The sequence below is a fragment of the Astatotilapia calliptera genome, chromosome 20 (assembly GCF_964374335.1).
Source record: "Astatotilapia calliptera chromosome 20, fAstCal68.1, whole genome shotgun sequence".
NCBI classification, from domain to species: domain Eukaryota; kingdom Metazoa; phylum Chordata; class Actinopteri; order Cichliformes; family Cichlidae; genus Astatotilapia; species Astatotilapia calliptera.
This window is the reverse complement of record NC_137441.1, coordinates 23104374-23126397: the sequence shown is the minus strand read 5'-3', so window position 1 is coordinate 23126397 and position 22024 is coordinate 23104374. Positions and strand designations below refer to the sequence as shown.

Here is a 22024-nt window from a genome sequence, read left to right as displayed (position 1 = left end):
GTGTATGTAAGACAGAGAGAGATGTAGCGAGAAAAAGTCTCTCTGCCTCTTGCTCACTCTTTCCTTCTCTGTGTCTTTCACTCTCTGAGATTTCTGGTTGGCTTTCCCAACCAAACGTACATGTTTTAATTATCAGGCACTTAATAAATAATTCCAAAGTCACTGGGGTGTTTCTAAAAATATCCTAACAGCTGAATAATGGATTCCTTTGACCCGTCTCATCATTGTCGCTCTCTGTGTATGTGTGTGTGTCTGTGCAGGAGTGAGAAACAAAGTCTTACATCTCATTGATGTGTAGTTAGTAGCAACAACGTAGGCTTGGCCCAAAAAAGGAGGGAAATTTGTGTTTGGCTGATTATTTGTTTGTTGTAACAATGCTTTTTGGTAATAAATGTTATACTGTTGAAAAATCTCATCGTATCCTCCTAAATGGTTCCACATTTACAAGGAAAAGCATTTGTGGGTTGAGCAGCATAGTCATCAAAACATGGACTAGTCTGCCACATAATCTTTTCACTTCCCCTTTGAGATCTGATTATTTTGAAAAAAAAAATCCTTTAATTTTTTGGAGTATCAATATCAATATCAACCCAAGCATTGTTTAGTCCAACCACACAGATTATAACAACAAAACTAAGGCTTCTCTAAGCCCTACCAACCCACAAAATCTGCTCAGGAGCAGTTCAAGGTACACATCCAAAAGCTTAAACTCTCCACATCCATGCTTTATATGGCTGAACAAGCCTGATCCACAGAACCCAAAGGATCCCCTGCCAACATTGCTGATGTCAGACACACTGGCAAGGGTACATGCCCAATGAGGCAGAGCAACAGTGAGATTTTAATGTTGTGACTGATATCTTCTGTATGAAATTTCACATTCATTTTAAATTCATATTGTTCCTGCTGTTTATTTAAGACATTTCTGACACCCCACAGCAAACAAGTTCCTTACACTTTTTCAAAATAACTTTAGCTTTTCAGACAAATTTCAAAATCCACAAACTGCACCATAATAAATCATAGTAGGTCATCTTTCCCAACAAAAGAAAATCTCCTAAAAGGTACTCCCAAAAATTCTCAAAAAGACAAATACACTTCTTCAGATTCATACTGGCACCAAGGATGCCAGCCTTATACAAAGCATCAAAGATGTAAGATTTTTTTTTCCATATAACTCTTGGGTGTCTTTATGTGATACTTGCTACAAGACAAACTTGTAGCCGATAAACAGGATAAGCTTGTAGCAGAATGATGGGAAGAGAAAAGTATGGAGAAGCAGAGAAACAGCTAATGATCCAAAGAATACCACCATCTGTTAAACATGGTCGAGGCAATATTACAGCATGGATATGTATGGCTGACAGTAGAAGTGGGTCACTGGTCATTTATTGATGATGTGACTGCTGATAGAAGTAGCAGGATGAATTGTAAAATGTACATGGCTTTACTTAAATGTTCAGCCAAATTCTGGAAAACATGAAGCATACTGTAAGAGCTAACTGGGAGTTTTTCCATCTGAGTTGGAAGAAGTAGATGATGTGGCCACAGTAGAGAATTTCCTTCTTACATGCATCACTATTTGCAGTGTTTTCATTTGCAGCTTTAAAGTACTTGTAAAGTACTACATGAAGCTACGCTTGGTATTTACAAAGGGATGCAGTGACAAAATTGCATGTAGGGAGGTGGAATTTCACAGATTTTTGTGACTGCTCCTGCTGCATGTGCATATTTAAGGGAGTTCCTTTCTCAAAACGCAAAATACAGGGAGGAGAATGTTTAAATCGAGCACACAAACTGATATTGGTGCTAATATTTAACACAGAAAAAAGCATGTTTTATTTTTTTTTGCACTTGATATTGAAATGGGTCAACTGCGCTTGTGTTAGAAGACAGCTTTAGTAAATCACCAATGAACTAACCACACCTATGAACTAGGGCTGCCACGATTAGTCGACTAGTCACAATTACGTCGACTATCAAAATCGTTGACGACTAATTTAATAGTCGACGGGTCATTTGAAGCTTTGTAAGATCCTGAAAGATGTAGGAATTAGTAGTAAATGGTAAATGGCCTGCATTTGTATAGCGCTTTACTCAGTCCCTAAGGACCCCAAAGCGCTTTACACTACATTCAGTCATTCACCCATTCACACACAGGCAACAGCAAGCTACATTGTAGCCACAGCTGCCCTGGGGCGCACTGACAGAGGCGCCCCAGGGCAGCCCCAGGGCGCCCCAGGGCGCCTCTGTCAGTAGGATTTATGAGTGTAATAATGGACTGAAACAGAAGATGGCAGCACTGCATGAACAAGGATGCCAGCTGCCGTTAAACCGCAAAGAAGAAGACGCAATCTCCGGTATCGTAGCTGTGTCCAAATTCATGGACTGCATCCTCCTGAGGCCGCATTTGTAGGCCGATTATGTTACAGCGATGCGACGGAGACTGTCCAAATTCGAAGACTCTGACAAATGCAGCTGACAAATTTGTCCTTCATTTCCCAAGATTTGAAGGATGGGTCGAGTTCATCCTTTGTGGCCCAGCCTATCCCAGAATTCATAGTGCGGCCCAGCCAATTAAAGTTTCCAACAATGGCGGCAGCTAGTTAGTTGAGATATTACTGTTCTTACTCTTTCTGGGTCACAAAATAAACTTTTAAGATATTTTCAGGTGAGAATGTAACTGTGTAAACTTCAAATATCTGCTTGGTTTATCAAGACACCACATATTTGCAAAAGTGCTTGTTTTCAGAGACGTCTGTTACCCACCAGCTCAATAGTTAGTTGGCCGGCGGTTCAAGGCTCACTAGAGCTGGCGAGAACAACAAACTCCTGGCAAATCGTTTTCAGATCCCCGCCATCTTTCGCTACTCAGGTTAAACATGATATATAAATCACTTAGATAACTTAAAAATTTTATTGTTTGGCTTTTTTCAATGTTTTATTTGTTCCTGAGTAAATCAGTTTGGCTGAGATTAAAGTTATAGTTTTCACACAGCTGAATGAACGTCAAACAGAAAACTGATTAAACAGAATTGTGAGATGGTAGAAGTGTCCTGTTATATTTTAGATAGCAAGGAGCAGACAGCTGAGTTTATTAATCTTCACTGAGACAATCTGCAAATTTCATTAAAATTAAAAAGAAAAACTATCATCTTGTCTTTATTTTTAGTTAGCACATACCTTAAACACTTCAAGCTGTAAGCTAATGATAGTTATATAAGAGCAGATGCATGCTGGTGCAATAAGCTGTACGTTTTATGTCCATAATCTGATTAGTAGACTAATCAACTATCAAAATCATTGTTTGTGGCAGCTCTACTATGAGGGCTACTTGGGCATTGTGCTCACACATTGTTTTGCCCTGCTCAGTAAACACAAATCTTTAAGACAAAGTCTACAGTTTTGTAAAATGTGTACATTTCTACGTACACGGTACCGTATAACCATATGCAGCGTACATAAGCAACAACTTTTAATTTAAAACAGAGAAAATTTACAGTGAACAACCAAACTGAAAGAAATAAAAAAGAAAAGCTCTGTGCCAAGTGGGCCAGTGAACCCTGGCGGCAGCAACATCTTGCAAAGTGCCCCCTCAGCAGTCCACATACTAACACTGAAGTCTCTCTCTCTCTCTCTCTCTCTCTCTCTCTCTCTGTCACACACACACACACACACACACACACACACACACACACACACACACACACACACACACACACACACACACACACACACACAAAGCAGGCTTGGTCTCAGCACTAATAAAAGCTCTGTATATCAGCAAGCCAGGCCGTCCATTATATAGGAGGACAGCAGGCCAAGGTTTAGACACAGTAGCAGAGAAAAGGGCAGACCTCAAACAGCTTTATTACATTATAGACAGGACATGGTGATCTCTCAGTGCATTCATGTTCACACCTTTCCACTCCGCTGCTCTGCGTTGGACTGAAAACTGCAGGGGTTTGCTTCCACATGGATGCCAGGAGTTAGAAATATTTATGGGGGGTTTTAGTATCTCGCCTCAAACGGTTTCCGCACCATCAGGATGTCGAAATGGCTAAATTGTTATATTGCAACATTATGTACTAATACTAATTTAATAATAGTACATGTAATGCTAATTTCCAGTTCTAATCAACAATAACTGATGGATATTGTTTTTTAAATATCAGTTATCCATATCAACTAATTCTATACCATTACATACCTCACTGGTAACATGTTACACTGTTTAAAGTGACAGCAACATGCAGTCTTAATCCGTACCATAATGGTTATGCCGCCATATTTAAATTGACCCTGTTATGTGATTCTTTAGCTCAGGCCTCTCACTGCTCTGAATGCCATGTTTCAGACAGCTTTCTACTGTTGGCACTGTGTGATGTCAGCGAGAGAGGACCTCTATAATATGGTCATCTCCGGCACACAGAAGAAGCTCCAGCCTCCTGTCTTTTAAACCTTCTATCCACAAGGGTCAACCAATTGGAAGGATGCTGTCTTAAAGTGAGAGAGTTTAATTCATATAGAGTGGAACTGTCACGGTCCTGGGTCAGATGCATGCAGTGTTTTGAGTTTCTTGTGCCTCTGAGTTTTCTGTATTATGTTCTTAGTTCTCTTTGTTGTCCCAGCTTGTTCTTTAGTGTAGTGTCTTAGTTGGTGTTCTTGTATTCTGTTTAGTTCTCTGAGTATTTAGTAGCTGCCCTCTGTGTTTCTTAGTTGCTCTGTCTCCCCTAGTCTAGTTTGCATCTGTGCTAATTCCTGTTTTACTTTGAAGGTCTGTGTCTCATGTGTATCCTACTTTGCTCCCTTGTCTCGTCAGTTCTGATTTCTCCCAGCTGTGCTCTCTTTCTGTGTCTCATTCCCCTCGTTACTTCCCATTGTATTTAAATCCTGTGTTTCTCTGAGTCAGTGTCGCGTCGTCCCTCATGCTGTGTGGAGCGCCCTGTGTCTCTCTTTGAGTTTTTAGTTTGTTGTTTCCCGGTTTAGTTTAGTTTGTATGGTTTTTTTTTCCTGCCAGCCAATAAAGCTGTGACTTTGAGTTAACACCTCAAGTCTGAGCGCCTGCATTTTAGATCCACATCTCCTGCCTGCCACACAGCCTTTCATGACAGGAACCATGTTTTAGTGAGATGGGAACAAAGCCAACAGACAAAGCTGAGGACCAAAACCTGTAGTTTCCCCAATACCCACTCAAGGGTTCCTCTAAAAGAGAGACAATCTCCATAGACTATGCTATATGGCATGGTTTTCCATGGCTGAGGAGTTCCTCTTGATGTTATGTGCAGGTGATCAGGGTTTTTGTCCATACAGGATATGTTAAAATAGCCAACTAAACAGCGTTTTTAAATCTGGTCCGAAAAAATGTTGTTTTGGCCTCGATGGACAGTTTTCCCTTCGTAACGACACATTCATTTCGGCCTAGGTGTCAAACATAAGGCCTGGGGCCCAGAAACAGCCCGGCAAAGACTTCAGTCACTGGATGGCCACTGGATGGCTTTGGAAAATACATTTTGAACTTTTAACTTTATGTATTTTACAGCTTGTCACACTGACAAAGACCTCCCCCACAGCCATTCACACTACACCAGAGTAATATAGCAATAGATAAACGGTTATCTGACAGAAGAGTTCCTGTTTCTTCATTACCATATTATTATTATTTTTTTTTTTTTTACGTGTTACAAAATCTTTCCGCTTTATAATTACAGGACAGTTTGGCTATTAGAATTTTTTCCATAATTTAAAAAATTCAGTTCTTTCAGTTTAAGGCCAAAGAGCTGTGCTGACAGATTTCTTTCATTAACTCCAAAAGGATTTCTTCATTATTAAGAGAAAACTGAGACATACTGTTGAAACTTCTTCTTCTTCTTATAGTGAGATATCTCAGAGATTAAATGTGCAGTTAAACTACTGACAGAAACAGCAGTTTCACTGGTCTGGCCCACTTAAGACCAAAGTGCCACATATGTGGCCCGTGGAGTAAAAGGAGTTTGACATCCCTGATTTAAACACTTTTTTCCTATGCCTAAGTACACTCACACACACACACTCCAACAGATGCACTGGGGGCAAATCAGGGTTCAGTATTTTACCCAAGGATACTTTGACATGTAGAGTGCTGTAGCTGGGTAATCGTCCACTGACCTTCCCATTGGTAGGGCTACTGGTTCAAATATGACTGAATCACTGAATTCATCCAATATGACATGCAGAAACCAATGGATGATGTCACTCGTTTAACTACAAGTTGTGGTTATCCACTGCCTCTACTGTAAACTCAAAACATGGACCACTGGCCAAACTATCAGAAAATAGCAAACATATTCTCACCTTTTCTTGGCCCCAGTGTGTGTGGTAACTTGTGAAACAAATGCGAAACAAAACAAGCTTGTAATCGCCCTCTGATCTAGCTAGCACCACATTCTCATTAAGATTTAACAGCATTTCTAGTAGATAATGGCAGTTGGAGTAAGTATGAGTCCCATGTACTAATGAGAAGGGAATGAATTTTAGAAGGGAGGGAGGGTGGGGCAACAAAAAGAGAACAAACCGCTTGCAGTGAAGGGGAGTTGTGTATAGATGGAGAACTGGAAAAGGAGTGTACGAGGTGTGGTCACGCTCTTAACATTCAGATAAATTATCTCCAATTAAACACATCAGCTGTACCTTCCAATTTCCTTATAAAGCAATGCTTAAGAATAAAAAATTTTAAAAATACTGGTGACCGCCAGTTCTACCCCTCAGGGTCCTAGCAGATACACCTATGATATCAATTTCAAAATCCTACGTCACCTACATGGCAAGTTATCGCATTCCCCACCCTGAGTGTCCATGCCGCCCTCCCACCCGCTCTGTGGGGTAATGACAATACCCCATCAGCCTTGTATGGCTAAGGAGTAAAAGGGTGTTGGATGATGTCACAACCATGTGATGGTGGTGTTTAGCCTATAACTACTCAAGTCAAAATTACTTCACACACACATTTATATTTAGCACACTCATGGTATTTTTAGAGGACTTATATAATCATTTTGGGCTGTCGAGAATGAAGAAAGAATCCGTGAAGATTGTAGATAAGACAGTCTGACAAAACTGTTACGTAACAAGCCTATAAATATCTTTAGACACTAAAAATAAAAATGATTCACGGTCTTTTTAATGAGCTGGATCACAATCATATCCAGGTGGTGCATTTCCAATTGTCTTCCCTGGTTTGATCTGCTTTGATGCCTCCTAACAGCTGATTGGCTGTGAATGCTGAGCTGAAAAGAAGTGACAGGAGGTGATGAACTGAGATGGGGGGGGGGAATGACATAAGACATGGAGTGAAGCTTCAGTAGCCATGCGACTTGATTTTTTTTATTCTTTCACTCATCAACTCTGTTCTTCTCGCCTCCTTCCCATCCGCCTTCTCTGTTCGATCCCTCCGCTTGTTGCCTTTGAAGTTCCTTCCTTCCAAGTTCAGAATGCAGTGTCTTGAGAGAGTGGAGGGGAGGAAGGAAGAGGAAAAACCCCAACAACTTCAAAGGGCTTTTCTTGGGTTGTGGGAAGGTGGGGGTTATTTTTAGCCTGCTGGTGCCCACTTAAAGGCTTGAGTTGAAGATGAAAGAAAAAGGGGAGATAGAGGAGAGTGCACAGAGAGTACATGCCACATGATCGTTGCTGTCATACTAGAATGCTATTCACAAAGAAATGGGTTTTTTTATCCAGCGTGTACTGTGCTGAACACTTTGCTGCGGAGTTCCTGATGCTTTAAACCGGGGGTCCCCAACTCCAGGCCTCGAGGGCCAGTGTCCTGCAGTTTTTAGATGTGTCCGTGATCCATCACATCTGATTCAAATGGCTAAATTACCTCCTCAACATGTCTTGCAGTTCTCCAGAGGCCTGGTAATGAAATAATCCAGTGATTCAGGTGTGTTGACCCAGGGTGAGATCTAAAACCTGAGGGACAACGACCCTCAAGGCCTGGAGTTGGGGACCCCTGCTTTAAACGGTGCATGCGCTTGCACGTTTTGCTGAACTCAACTACATCTGAGTATGTTAACAACACAAGTTACTAAATACATTTGAATAGAGGCTTGATTTAGAAAGAAAATGCATTACATGATGAGAGGTTACATATTTTAGGTGAAACTGAACTAAATCTCATCTATGCCGCTAACCTTCAGTCTATTAAAAACCAAACCAAAGAAAAAACATTATTAAGTGCGAAACAAATGTGGGTCCGTCTCCATCATAGGTAGTATGCTAGATGGGGAATCCTCCATAATTTATTGTAAAGTCCTGTTATTAAGGCTCAAGCTTGGTGTTTTTCACTTTTGTCATTGTGCTCTTTAGAAACCAGATGGTACAGATCACACCACGATGCCGCACAGCCATTGGCTAACAAACTCAATAACAAGTCAGCCAGTCAGCATACACTGAATGCATAAAAATGTACAAATGTATAATAAACTCATCAGAAACATGAATTCACTGAGATCAGCAGGTTTTGCCCTTGTAGACATTAAAAAGAATGCATATTTAGGGCACTTTTGCAGTGGCGTCACTTGTCAAATCTGGGAGCTACATCAATCTTTTATGGAGGCTCATTACAGCCACAGAAAAAAAAAACTCATCCAAAATTTCGAGTTAGCTCTACCAGTCAGCTCTGTGAAAGTATATAATTTCCTTGTGACAACGAAGCTGAAGCAGAAGGCGGAAGGCATCAGCTGTCCAACAGTTCCACATAAACACATTGACACCTTGTTTGCAGTTATCATCGCATTCAAAGCTGAAGAACCTGGCACCAATGTGTTCACTTTTGCAATACATTGGTAACTCACTGATATTGTTACTACCCAAATGTGTCTGCGCCAACTGCTACTGGTTAACAAGGAAATCACATCCTTCACAGAGATTCTTGTTTGGGAGAGCTAACTCAAAAACTTTGAAAATAAATTTTTTAGGGATTTCGAAATTTCAGAGACTAAATTTCAAGTTATGGATATCCGTTTTTTCAACAAGCTTCGATAATCTTTCACATTGTCTGTATGAAGAATTCATGATTCTGGAGAGTGTTTGCAGACAAACTCATGTCTTCCATGCAAACTACTGGTGAGTACAGCAATCTGCTAGTGCATAAAAGTAATCACAATGCAGTGAAATAGCTTTAGCTCCCCCAAATCTGATCTAACTGAAAGCATAATGCTACATTTGTTTTGTTAGTAATAACCTGGTCCCAGCATCAAAGAGTTAAACACGCCAAAAAGATGTTGCAAGTCACAGCATGCAGTCATTCTTGTGCATGCTCACAAAAGCAATTTGTGAGCATTTGTTATGTAAGTTGGAAATTGTGAATCAGTTCACAACTTTTAGTCCTCTGTTGTGCTCTTGCATGGGTTGGAAACATAGCATTTCATTGTAATGCAAAAGAAAAATGAGCACAGAGATTATCTCATGTTGTAATTCTCAGAGTTCATGTTGCAACTTTGATGAAATGTGCACATTCACTTGAATTCAAATGGAGAAAGCAAGCCGCAGAGTTAAAGGAAAACAACTGTTTGCTCTGCAAACAGGGTTCAACCAAAATGGCTAATGGATGGGACTTTAATACACTAAGTACATTACATTACTCAGCCATCTATGTCCAGAACACAATATAATCAAGGCGGTACTAAACATTTAGTAAGGCAAAGGTAAACTCAAGGCAACAATGAGAACCAATCAAGGAAACAAATGTAAAATCCACAGACAGAATAAAAGATGTACATTTTAGCAGGTTTGTTTTGTACTTTGGGTTTGAAAAGTGAAGCCAAAGCAAAAATCTTTTAAACCTACATTGTTTTTAATAGCCAGTAGAGGGCGACTCCTCTTGCTGTAAAAATACTTGTGGTTGTATTGAAGTTTATGGCAGTAGTGTCCAAACCCAGGCCTCGAGGGCCAGTGTCCTGCAGGTTTTAGATGTGTCCTTGTTCATCACAGCCATTTAAATGGCTAAATTACCTCCTCAACATGTTTTGAAGTTCTCCAGAGGCCTGGTAATGAACTAATCATTTGATTCAGGTGTGTAGACCCAGGGTGATATCTAAAACCTGCAGGACACCGGCCCTACATGCCTGGAGTTGGCCAAGCCTGCTCAATGGGGAAACAGCCTTCGGCTTCATTGACCTGTTACCTTAGTAAACACTGTCCTGATGAGTTTATGGTCTCAGCTGGTAGTTTCAGATCTTACTGAACAAACAAAACAAACAAGAAAGGTCATTATTAGTTGGACAGAAGAATTATCCGCCCTCACTGGCTAACGATTGTCAATCATAAGTCAGTAGCCAATGAGAATGCCGTGTCCTCGTTGTCACAGTTAGTAAAGCAAAGGTGGATGCTCTCCTGCTGGAGCATTTCCTACATTTATGTTGCATGGTTATTAGGACTCAAAGCAATAACTTTGGCTACTGTAGATTTAAAATTACTGACCAAGCCAATGTCTTAAGCAATGATTGTAAACGCTGAATTATAGTAAGGCATAACACGAGATGAGATAATATTTAATTTCCTGCCAAAATATTAGATTAAAAAAAGTTTTGATAATTGCTTACAGCACAAATAAACTTTAAGTGGTAAACAAATAACATGTATTACAGAGGGAAATGGGCTAGTTAATGAGTTGCCATGAGGCTCAAGTATGGTGCCCGTCAGGCTCTCCAAGCCATGTTTCTAAAAAGCCCACACTCAATAACTTCAAAGGTGTTTCCAACCAGATGGGGAACATTCATCAAAAATCCATAAAACATGTTACCTGACACTCATTACTCAGTTAATGATTTTACCATTCCTCATCTATGTTAATATTTTGCATAAAGGCCATAAAAGAAGCTAATAACGTGGTGATTTCCCACGATGATTACTTCCTTTGCTCTTCAATTCTCTCATTACTTACTGTGTTATCCTCATTATATTCTTTCTCATTACATTCCCCCATTACGCCTGCAATCATTCTGTCAGAGGAGCGGTCACATTTTTAAATGGCGTAAATTTCAGCTCAAAATAGGACTCCTTGTGTTTGTATGTTTACACAGAGAGGTGGTGACTAATCTCATATCATCCCTCATCTGTTGCTGTGAGTTCACCACCCACCATATTCTCATGATGGATTGCCAGTATATAAAAAGCAGGATCTTCAGAGGGAATCCCTAATGTGACAGGGTTCAACCAAATGACTAATGGATGTGGCTTTAATATACTCAGATCAATCACCTTCATGACATTTTAGAAAACCACATCTTTTGGTGGAATTCATTTGTTTTAGAACCCTCTAAGTTGTATTGTTTTACCAAACTGAATATTTTATATTTACCCTCTCCCATTAGAAAAACTTCAACATTTTAGTCTGAGACCCGTGTTTTCCTGACCATTTTTATACACTAAGCTGTCTCAAAAAAGATGGAAAAGCTCATTGTGTTGCTTGTATGTAGTCTAAGGAGCTTGGAAAGAAGAGCGTCTGGATTTCTTTAAGTTGCTTGAAGACGTTTCACCTCTCATCCGAGAAGCTTCTTCAGTTCTAAGGTCAAATGGTGGCGCGTCCCAGATTTAAGCCCTATGGGAGTGTCCCCCCAAGAGGGACAATGAACCCCCTAATGATCCTCTACCTAATCACACGAGCCAAGGTGTAAAAACGGGTGTAGGTCACAATCAGTTTCGGGTGAACTCATTGTGAAACCTAGCCCCACCCTATCATGTGATTTCCTGAGGTCATAAGGCCCAGGATGTGAGTGGGCGCTGTAGGTAGTGCTTCCAGGAAATAGCCACACTTTTGCTAAAAGGTCTTACCTTCTCCCACCTACCTACCAACATTGAACAGTGCACCAAACTGTACTGGGTGAGTTTAGCTTGCTTTAAGTAAGTACGATGCATCAGTTCTTTTTTTAAAAACATGCTGTATATTCTCTTCATTCAGATTACTTAGAGCCCGACTGATATAGGCTCCTTAAGATTAGCCGGTATTTGCTTTGCTATTTCAAAATCTGATCAATTGGCCGATATTTTTTCTTTCAGACACAGAAAAACAATGTGTGGTGTGCAGTACTTATATATTAATTTTTTGTATTATGACAATAGAGTTTAAAAATAATTTGGTTTTACTGTCCCAACAAGTAGTGGATTACTTGTTTATGCTCTAATCAGAACAGCTGATTGTGTTTTTGCTGTTGCCACCAGCAAACATGCAGAGTCCTTTGGTAGTTTTTTCATCCCACTGTCACCAAGTGCTTGCTCATAAGGCATCGTCTGATTGTTGGGGTTTCTCTTGAATGCTTTAGGGTCTTTACGTTACAGTGTATAGGGCTGAGGCGCTGTAGAAATGCAAGTGAACTGTGCAAGTGAAACTATGTGGCATCAGTAATCACTTCATGGTTGAAGGGTGTTTCTTCAGTCTATTTTTTACTTTGCACACACTGAATTGTGGCCTTTCCAAACCAACAATACTAAAAAGAAGTCAGCAAACAGACAAATATGTGAGGTCTCCTTAGCAGTTATCAGCCCTTCACACAATCCTGGTTGACTGCAGACTAGATGGTACAGTTTGGATCCTATAAGCATGTATTTTGATTCAAGTAGTTTTTTTTTAATTGCCATAGTACAAAGTTGACACCCATGCTACTCAAAAACCTGATAAGAACCACTCCAACCTCTCAAGTAAAAGGTGTGGACTGACTAATATCTGAAAGCTTGAAAAACTTTTAGTACATATTTAGATTCCAAAACTCCAGCTCACAAGCTTACCAGCATTATGTACCACACTTTGTATTACTGTGCAGGTTACTAAGCAAATGTCCACATTCAGAAAGGTGCATTGACCTTTATGAGTGTGGACAACTTGATGCCTAGAAGCAAAGACTGGGTCTTACATATTGAGAAGCACAATCTGGTGCTATTATCCTCTATGATCTGTGTGTGACTGTGTGCACAGATTTGACTGGGTACCATTCAAACACAGCAGCCACAGTGCTTGAACGGTGCCCAGCATCCTTCAGTGGTGCACACGAGGCACACACAGATATTCACAGTAATAAAATATTCAAATATGCACACCAATTGAGCTCCAGACGCTAAATCGTTTCAACATGTATTGGAACGAAGCGTAATAATCACAGACTCAGCCGGATTTGTCTGACTTTTCGTGTGTATCACAAGTGATGTTGCCCGTGGAAAAGACACGTCTGGTCTGAAATGAAGATCCAGTGTGACGTCTGCCATGTATGTTCCCCATCTCCCAGTGGAGCCCAGTGCTTTACTTACAGCCCCTCGGGCACAGACTGACTGCTATTTAAACAGTGCTGGTGAGCAAGAAATATGGCACAATCAGCTCCCTCAGTGATACTCACTTTGATGAATGAGCTGAGGTGTAAAGTATAGATTACCATTTTTGTTGTAGCACTGAAGATATATATGTGTGTCTTTCGCTAGAGGGCTTGGTATTATGTGTGTGCATCTGAGTGCGTGTGCATTGCATATTCTCCCTTGTGTCTGGGCTTTCAGATTTTCTGGAGTGATTGTACATTTTAAATTCCTCCCCTCTCTCAATTGTCTCATGGTGAATGTACACAGGCTATGGACTCCATTGTTCCACTCTCTCAGTGCCAGCCAGCCCCCCCCCCCCCCCCCCGCCAGCTCGTCACACAACCCCAGAGCAATTTACGTTTCCTCCCAGGAACCAGGAACCTTTTGCTCGTTAAACAAATGTGCTAACCAATACACTGTGAAGCTACTCTCTGTCATTAACGGATTCTTTTGTAATGTATGCAGAAATAAAACTACATTTAAATGACAAATATTGTTTTACTGATAAGCAGTGATCAATGGCTGCTGACTGGCTGACTGAGTACGCTATGAATGCTTACCCATTAAGGAAGAATAGTTCATTAAAGGTGGAACAGTTAATGAAAGTCCAAAAATGTATTTAAAAGTTTAGTGGAAAGCTTTTTTTTAAGTCCCATGTGGTCTTAAAAGTAATTAAATCTAGTGCTGTAACCAGGTACGGGAGATGACATTTCCATGATTATCCCACCCACCAAACTGGTCCAGCTGGATGAAACAGGCATCAGTGAGCGTAATAACACTATTAGGCACACTAAACACATCAGGGATGTGGGTGGTGATTAGCAAGCAAAAGTTTCACATGCTCTTTTGCATGTATGCACATGTGACACACCAACATTTCAACAAACTCTTAGGATGCAAACAGACGGTGATACCACTTAGTTCTAGATCCAGACATGAGAGAGTTAGTATAGGTTAGTAGTATCTTTTTCTCCTGCTTTTACATCTCTTTGTAAACTTACCAAATCGATCCATGTTGCCATTTAAAGTCTGTTAACCTCTTTGTCCTCTGCAGGAGTGTGCCTCGTGCTGGGTTGCATGATCTTCCCCGATGGATGGGACGCCGAGGTGATCCGTGACATGTGCGGGGAGCAGACAGGAAAATACTCCCTGGGTGACTGCTCTGTACGCTGGGCTTACATGCTGGCCATCATGGGAATCCTGGATGCCCTCATTCTCTCCTTCTTGGCCTTTGTCCTGGGCAACCGGCAGACGGATTTCTATCTTGATGATCTGCAAACAGACAACAAGGGTAAGTAAAGGAATAATGAAGAGCAGTGCTTTAAAAAGGATTCATTTGAACTAAAGACAACATGTCTTTCACTAAATTATTTCATTTATTTTCTAAACTCTCTTAGGCAAGCTTTCTTCTCATTCCTTTAAGTAGACTTTAAGAAACAGTCTTCAGGATGGCTACTTAAAGAACATTCAAAGCTCTTTTTAGATGTTGGCTGCCTTTTCTTCCAATCTCAGTCAAGATGATCCCAAACTGCTTCAATAGTATTGACTTTCAGACTCCAAGAAAGCCAATCCTTGACTAATAATGATCCATTGTGTGTATTTCTATCCAGGTATTCTTTTACTGCATTTACTGAATTTAGAAATGGTTAAAAAATCTATCGTAATCCTGACTTTGAGAAAATAGTACTAATGAATAACTATGGGGTAAGACTGGAAACATGTCTGAGCTGAATGCATCAAATCTGGTAGTGCTAACCGTCCACCCAGTATGCTTGCTGCAAGAGAGACCTTTTATAAAAAGATGGCCTCTGAAATTGAAGCCAGTGCAAAAGCGTATTAAACTTCCATTTCTTCTAATAGCCATCAGTGGGGGCTCCTATAGTTGTAAACATAAAGCTTATTTCTAGTCTTATTTAATACACCGCCTGCAGACTTCTTTTTGAAATTCATTATACCATATTACATGGTGACTCAAAGAAAATTCCACTGCAGGTACAAATATTTGTGACTGTGTAATTACATGCAGGTGACGCAAACGGAGAACCTAACAGTGGATTCACAGGGGGGTGATGAATAGGAAAATCAAAGGAATTTGGAATTATAATTACAGTTTTTAAAATAAATATTGATACTAATAATTATATTATCATAACATGTGATTATAATCACATTATTATAATCCTATATGTTACGATGCCGGTACATATGCATATATATATATATATATATATATATATATATATATATATATATATATATATATATATATATATATATGCATATATGCATATATATATATATATATATATATATGCATATATATATATATATATATATATATATATATATGCATATATATATATATATATATATATATATATATAGCATATATATATATATATATATATATATATATATATATATGCATATATATATATATATATATATATGCATATATATATATATATATATATATATATATATGCATAGGCTATTATCAGTATGCTATTAGGCTATTATCAGTATAGTAAGACAATGTTTGTTCTTTAAATTATAGTCTGATTCAGAATAAAATAGATAATAAAGCAGGGTATAATTTAAGTATCACTCATATGATTAACAACTTGCTTTCAAATTGGTATTCATTGCCTTTGTTTTCTTAGTCAGCTTCTACACCAGTAAGTAATTATTAGTAATTATTCTTAAAAAACAAAACAAAAATGAATACAGCGATGGCCACAAGCCAATTATGTACAATACAGTCCATACAGTTAACTTAGTAAGATCCTGTTAGGAATAATGGCAGTTTTCTAGCTAACTTGTTAGCCCGTTATGCTAATATTTAAATCTTATTATAAAATGCAGAAAACCACTGTTTAATCAATTCTATCAACCGAAGGCAATAGTCACTCTCCTAACACTTAAACACAGAGTATCATTGTTACTGTAACTCAAAGCGCAACTTTTCATTTTAAACCTGCTGATCTTTGATAACTACTTTTCCAAGTTTAATCAAAAAACGTAATTTATTTCACTGTTATTAGCTGATTTTATCCAATCTTTCTTCTCCAGTTGCAACTCTTTAAACCCCATTACTGTAAAACCTACAAAGAAAAACAAACACATGTAGCGTAGTTCATAAAAGTAAATCAACTCAAAAGGTGAGTTAGGAAAGGCAGTTGTTTTTTCTCCAAATCTCATTTTTAGGGCTTTTTTTGTCCATTAACATGAAATTTGTCCTGCTGAAAAATGAGTGCACTCCAACCTGACCTAAGTATCTTCAGCCAAATTGCATTCAGTGCTGAATTTAAGAGTGGGAGCAAGTCCTCCAGAGGATTTCTGACAGTTTGCATGATGTTGCATCAGGACACTCAAATCGCATTGTTTCAGCTGTATGAAAAGAGAGGAAGAGGAGGGAAGGAACAGCAGAAGGCAGAAATGAAGGGGGGAAGAGTAAAAGATATTGTAAAACATTTTATTAAATGTCCTTAAATAAGGTTTACGTGTTTGATTCGATCCCACACACAGAAAATAGAGAGACAGGCAGAAAGAAGACGATCTGTAACGGTGGACGAGAGTGTGAGCGACACAGAGACAGGGAGCACGAGTAAAGGAGTAAAGGAGAGAGGAGGAGGGGAGAGGAAGAGACTGAGAGATAAAGAGAGAGAATAGTGACATAAGATGTCTTGGTTCTCTGATGATCTATCTCCATGATGGTTTCCATGGTAACTGGAGATATTCCAGTGCGTGGGCGTGTCTTTCTCTTCTTATCTGATTAACCTCACTGACAGTTTTAGTGATTTTACCCATTTAATGCTTCTAATGCTTCACCAGCAGAGTAAAGTTTCTCTTGTCACGCACATTCTTTCATAAAAGAAAAAATGTCCCTGTAGATTATAGCCTGGGAACAGACCATGGGACTCTTTGTTGGCTATACACGTGACAAAATAAATTGAGTTGTACAACGGAAAAACTGGATCAATAATAAGCCTATTTAAGGGTTATGTTTACATATACAGTGCACACTTTGAAAATGATTTACTGGCATAAATATGAGTTACAGTTTGCTTGGGTGTTAGAAGCTTCTCCAGTATCTCCAGGCCTGATAACTTTGAATCTCAATCTTGGTTTAATACAAAGCCTCCGCTGGCTTAATGAAGATGAAAATATTATCATATGCTGTGAAAAACTATTTGTCCCCTTCCTGGTTTCTTATTTTTGGTCTGTTTTTTTTTTTTGTTTTGTTTGTTTTACATATTTGTCAAACAAATTTAGTATTAGACAAAGATAACCTGAGTAACTACATCAAAGTCAAAGTACTACCATATGAAGTATTTAAATGACAATTTCATTAATTAAAGGGAAAAGTTATCCAAACCTCGTCGTGACCGTTCCTTCAAAGTAGCTGAATTAAAACAAAGAGTCGGTGCTGCAGAGAGTGGGTCACGGCACTGTGAAAGACTCACTGCCAGAGGTCACATTCCCAAGTTTACTTTTTCACATAGGATCAAATAGATTTAGATATTTCTTTTTTTTTTTTCTTAAGTAAAATTATCATTTAAAAACTGCTGCATTTTGTATTTACTCTGGCTATCACTGCTGATGTTCTGAAATATGCAAATAAAAAAAACTGAATAGAAGTCAAGAAGGAGGAATTTTAAAAAAATCCCCCTGCAGCCTGCACTTCAGTTTGTGAATTATTGGCTGATTCACTTGTTTTCTCAAAATTCCCTGTTTCTGAGAAACTATTGGAGTGCTCGCCATTGGAGGGGAGTAGATCTGTATCTATGTTGTTCATATTTTTTGTTCTCTCTTGAGTAAAGCACTTCGTACCATGTTGTGGTATTCCTGGAGTTAGGGTTAGTAAATAAAGAGAAACTAACTTTTTATTTTCAAGGAAATACAGAACACAGAGTTGAGTTACCAAATTTAGAGCTGGATACAATTCTTAAATTTAAATGAAATAAGCTTTCTTGTTTGATCATTATAGAAGCCCTATTATCCTTCAACATTAACCCAACCATCGGGTTTCTTAACTGCATATTAAAGTGATTAAAATTACCCACAAAGCTCTTTTTACACAAAAAGAGTAAAATGAATAAGAATAAAAGTGCCTTAAAGCAGCTTGTTTCAGACAGAGGATGAACTGAGCATCTCCATACTAACAATCATGCAAAGCTACTTTTGTAGAGTCCAAGAGTAAGTTTAGGTTTTTGTTTTGAAACATTTAGTTTAAAACCTGCTCAGTTTACCGCATCACAATATCTCAGTCGTTTAATAACAGTTTCATAAAAAGAAAACATGTGGACGTGGCACAGACATCGATAGTAAATGAATGACCTTCTGTTTGTGCCCTTTTTGTTTGTTTGTAAGTGGTGACCTTAGCTTAGCTCATACTTACATAAGCATATTCACTCAATGCACAAATGCACTTTTTCCTGCCCCACTGTGTTTACGCCAACACTATTGTTCTTTTCTGTCCTTGCAGATTTTGCAGTGTCAAGGGTAAGTCGAGTTTCTTTATACATTTAATGTGCGTTATGTCTGAAGAATATATCTCCTAATAAAGAATTGTCACTGGTAATATTTGAGAAAACAGTTCATTTTAAAAAATTACTTTTATTATTTCACTATAAATATTTGTTTTTAGTTGATCGAGCAGCAGAGCTTATGTCAGTTCAAGTTTAGGTTAGGTATTCTAAGTTTGAATCATTTAAATATTAAACTCTGTTGGATATTTCTCACAGGAATATTTAAAAAGTTCAGCACAGTTTCTTTTTGTGTAGGTAGCTGATTCATAGTTATACACCAGAATCTCCTGATGCTCTTCGCCTTGACAAACTTCAACCTACACAAACTGAACCAAACACATTTTTACTGGTTAATCTGGTAAAACCATTTCACTTTGCTTTTACCAGATTAACCAGTAAAAAAAACGTACTCCCAGTTTATATACTGTTCATTTTGCTGTCCAGTTTCTAAACAAAAACCTCCCTGCTAACCTCAAACAGAAACGCTGATTTTGGAGTGAAAAACACCATAAATATCTTAAAAAGCTGTGAAATGTTCAAAATGTGTAAAACACAAAGTAGGATTAAATCTAACCTTAAATTGAATCTAATTAGACTTATTGAAACACAGTTGAAACAATCCAGTGCTTATTCTCCAAAAAACAAGGAATCATGTGGTTTACAGCTCTGTGGGCTTATTCAAAACAGTTTTAAACCAAAGGTAAAAGATTCAAACGGCTTCTGACTCTTTCTTTTTATCAGCTGAACTCTCCACGTAAAAATGTGAGACAGGTCGAGGTTTTCCTGGGAATTTAGTGGCAACCACACAGTACACTACTACTGCAATGTAAATAAATGGTACATTTAGACACAAATTATTTTATAATAATAATCTTTAGTATTTATTACTATTAATATTATTATTATTGATGACATTGTTTTCTGTGAATATAGGTTTACCACGATAGCCCTAAAAGCCCACAGGTCTAGTTTTAGTGTTTCCAAAATTACCTTAAAAGTTTAGTTAACCCTTTAACGCCTAGTGCAGCGGTCCCCAACCCCCGGGCCTCGGACCGGTACCAGTCCGTGAGTCGTTTGGTACCGGGCCGCGAGAGTTGAGGCTCAGGTGTGAAATGTATGGTTTTCAGGGTTTTTATCGGTTTTCAGCTTTATTTTGTTATCGTTTTTATCGTTTACTCAGTTTTCCTGGGTCTTTTCACGTGTGTTATGAATAGATCTTCTTTTTTTCGATACCGGTACTAGTTTTATTTTGTTGCGGTCCGTGGCGCAAAAAAGGTTGGGGACCACTGGCCTAGTGTATCATATATGATACATACAGTTTTTTGCCAATTTTGGGGACATCAACATCATCAGTGTAAAAAGAATTAAGCAAAAGAAGGTTAAATAAACACTATTTTCAAACAATTTGAATTTTGGGGCAATTATTTCATGATTCAGGCTTTAAAGGGTTAAAAATTTAAATAAATCTTGTAAGAACTTTTACATATAATATTATTGTTCAACAAAGTTGATGGGCTGTTGCAATAGAAGAAAGGTTAAAAGAGAAGCTTTCCACAATGTTGCTCAGTAGTAGTAGTATGCTTTTAGTGCTGTTAAACATTACTGCATTTAATACATCAAGACTCTCAATTTTAACAAGTCTTTGCTTAAACTCCAAGCCACAAAACTGTTTCACAAAGGTTATTTTCTGCTTTATGTTTTTTTACACTCCTGCCCACACCGTTAATAACTTTGATTTCACCTATAAATCTCACCCATAGCTTCATTCCTTTTGAGCACAGTAATGAAGCCTCTGTGTTGTTTCCTTCAGATTGAGGTGCGGGACAGAAGAGAGCCACGATACGGAGTACAGCGTCTTCACTGAGGGCACTGGACAACTTCTCTTTCTCTGTTCTTCTCTTTCTGCCCTTCTCTTCTTCTCTTCTCTTGTCTCTCCTCTCCAATGATCAGGATATCACCCAATCTCAATGCAGACACCAAGTGTACAGGATTCTGTAAGATAAAAAACAACAACAACAACAACAACCAACCACACTGGGATAAACTATATTTTGGAAAAAAAAAATTATACAAGGTTGTACAGTGCATTTAACACTTTCTCAATGAATACCTTTATGATGTAAAAAAGAAAAAAAAAAGAAAAAAAACTTTACTGTATTTAAAGTCTTGATTTTTTGGTGAAAAGTTCAATCCTTAAGATGAAGAACCATAATGCCCATTTATGATTTTACTGTGGTTAATTTGACTTATTGCTATTTACCAATGTTGAGTTTGTGTGTTGTGTCCATTCATAGCTTTCAGAGAGCACATTCTCAATACTCCTCACACACTGGTAGAGTGGAGACTCGCAATATGGCAGCAAGTCCATTATTAAATATTTAAAACACTTCAACAGGGACTCGTATGGCTCTTCATCTAAGGACTTTAAAATGTGAGAAATTTAGAGGAGTACCCCATTGCAGCTTTACAGAACCTAACATCTCTGGGAGATTCTCTACTGTACATACTTAACGATGTATATAACATTACTGCTGACAACAACAGCCGACAACAAAACCTCATCTGACTCTAATGCATTTGCGTATAGTATTTCTACCCTTGGTTTCAGTGTTCCTCGTGCTGGAAGAGCATCAGAGTATGTGCAAATTCATTGTGTTTCTTTGACTCCTCCCTTCTGAAGCTACAGATGGGCTTAAAAAACGGATTCCTGAGCTAAATATTCACCAGAGAAGCAGAGCAACGTGAATCAAAGTGATCATGTATGGTCACTTTGATTTCTTTTTTAATGGCACAGGAAATGAGACACATCCCTTGCATTAGCATGGCCTCAACAGAAGCCCCTTGTTGTAGTATGTCCCCATTGAGTATGGTGTACATTTTAAGCTGTTTAACTTAACAGCAGCTGTCTATTCAGAGTTAATCTTTTTTTTTTCTCCTCGCGCTATCCCACGATCCCCTTCTCCAGTGTGCAGTTTACTCCAGTTTATGGCTCCAGCATACAGTGATGAGTTTACTCTACAGATGTCTTAAGGCTGCATGAATATGACTGTAGGACTGCTGGCCCCATGTGGTGCAATGTTAAAAAGGTGATGTCACTTATATGCCTCTTTTAATAAACAACACTGTTTTGTAGTAGCCATAGGACCGATAGGAGGGTCACAATCCCAGCAAAAAAA

General features: G+C 38.6%; 1 protein-coding gene across 1 annotated transcript in view; it reads left to right on the top strand.

The window, feature by feature from the left end:
* LOC113013303 (LHFPL tetraspan subfamily member 4 protein-like) overlaps nucleotides 1–20995 on the top strand; it is a 35054-nt gene extending 14059 nt beyond the window's left edge. The window contains exons 2-4 of the mRNA XM_026154105.2: nucleotides 14372–14608; nucleotides 18806–18822; nucleotides 20659–20995. Of these exons, the coding sequence (XP_026009890.1) occupies nucleotides 14372–14608; nucleotides 18806–18822; nucleotides 20659–20712 (308 nt within the window). The 3' untranslated portion in view covers nucleotides 20713–20995. The remainder of the gene's footprint in view (nucleotides 1–14371; nucleotides 14609–18805; nucleotides 18823–20658) is intronic.
* Nucleotides 20996–22024: the final 1029 nt, after the last annotated feature.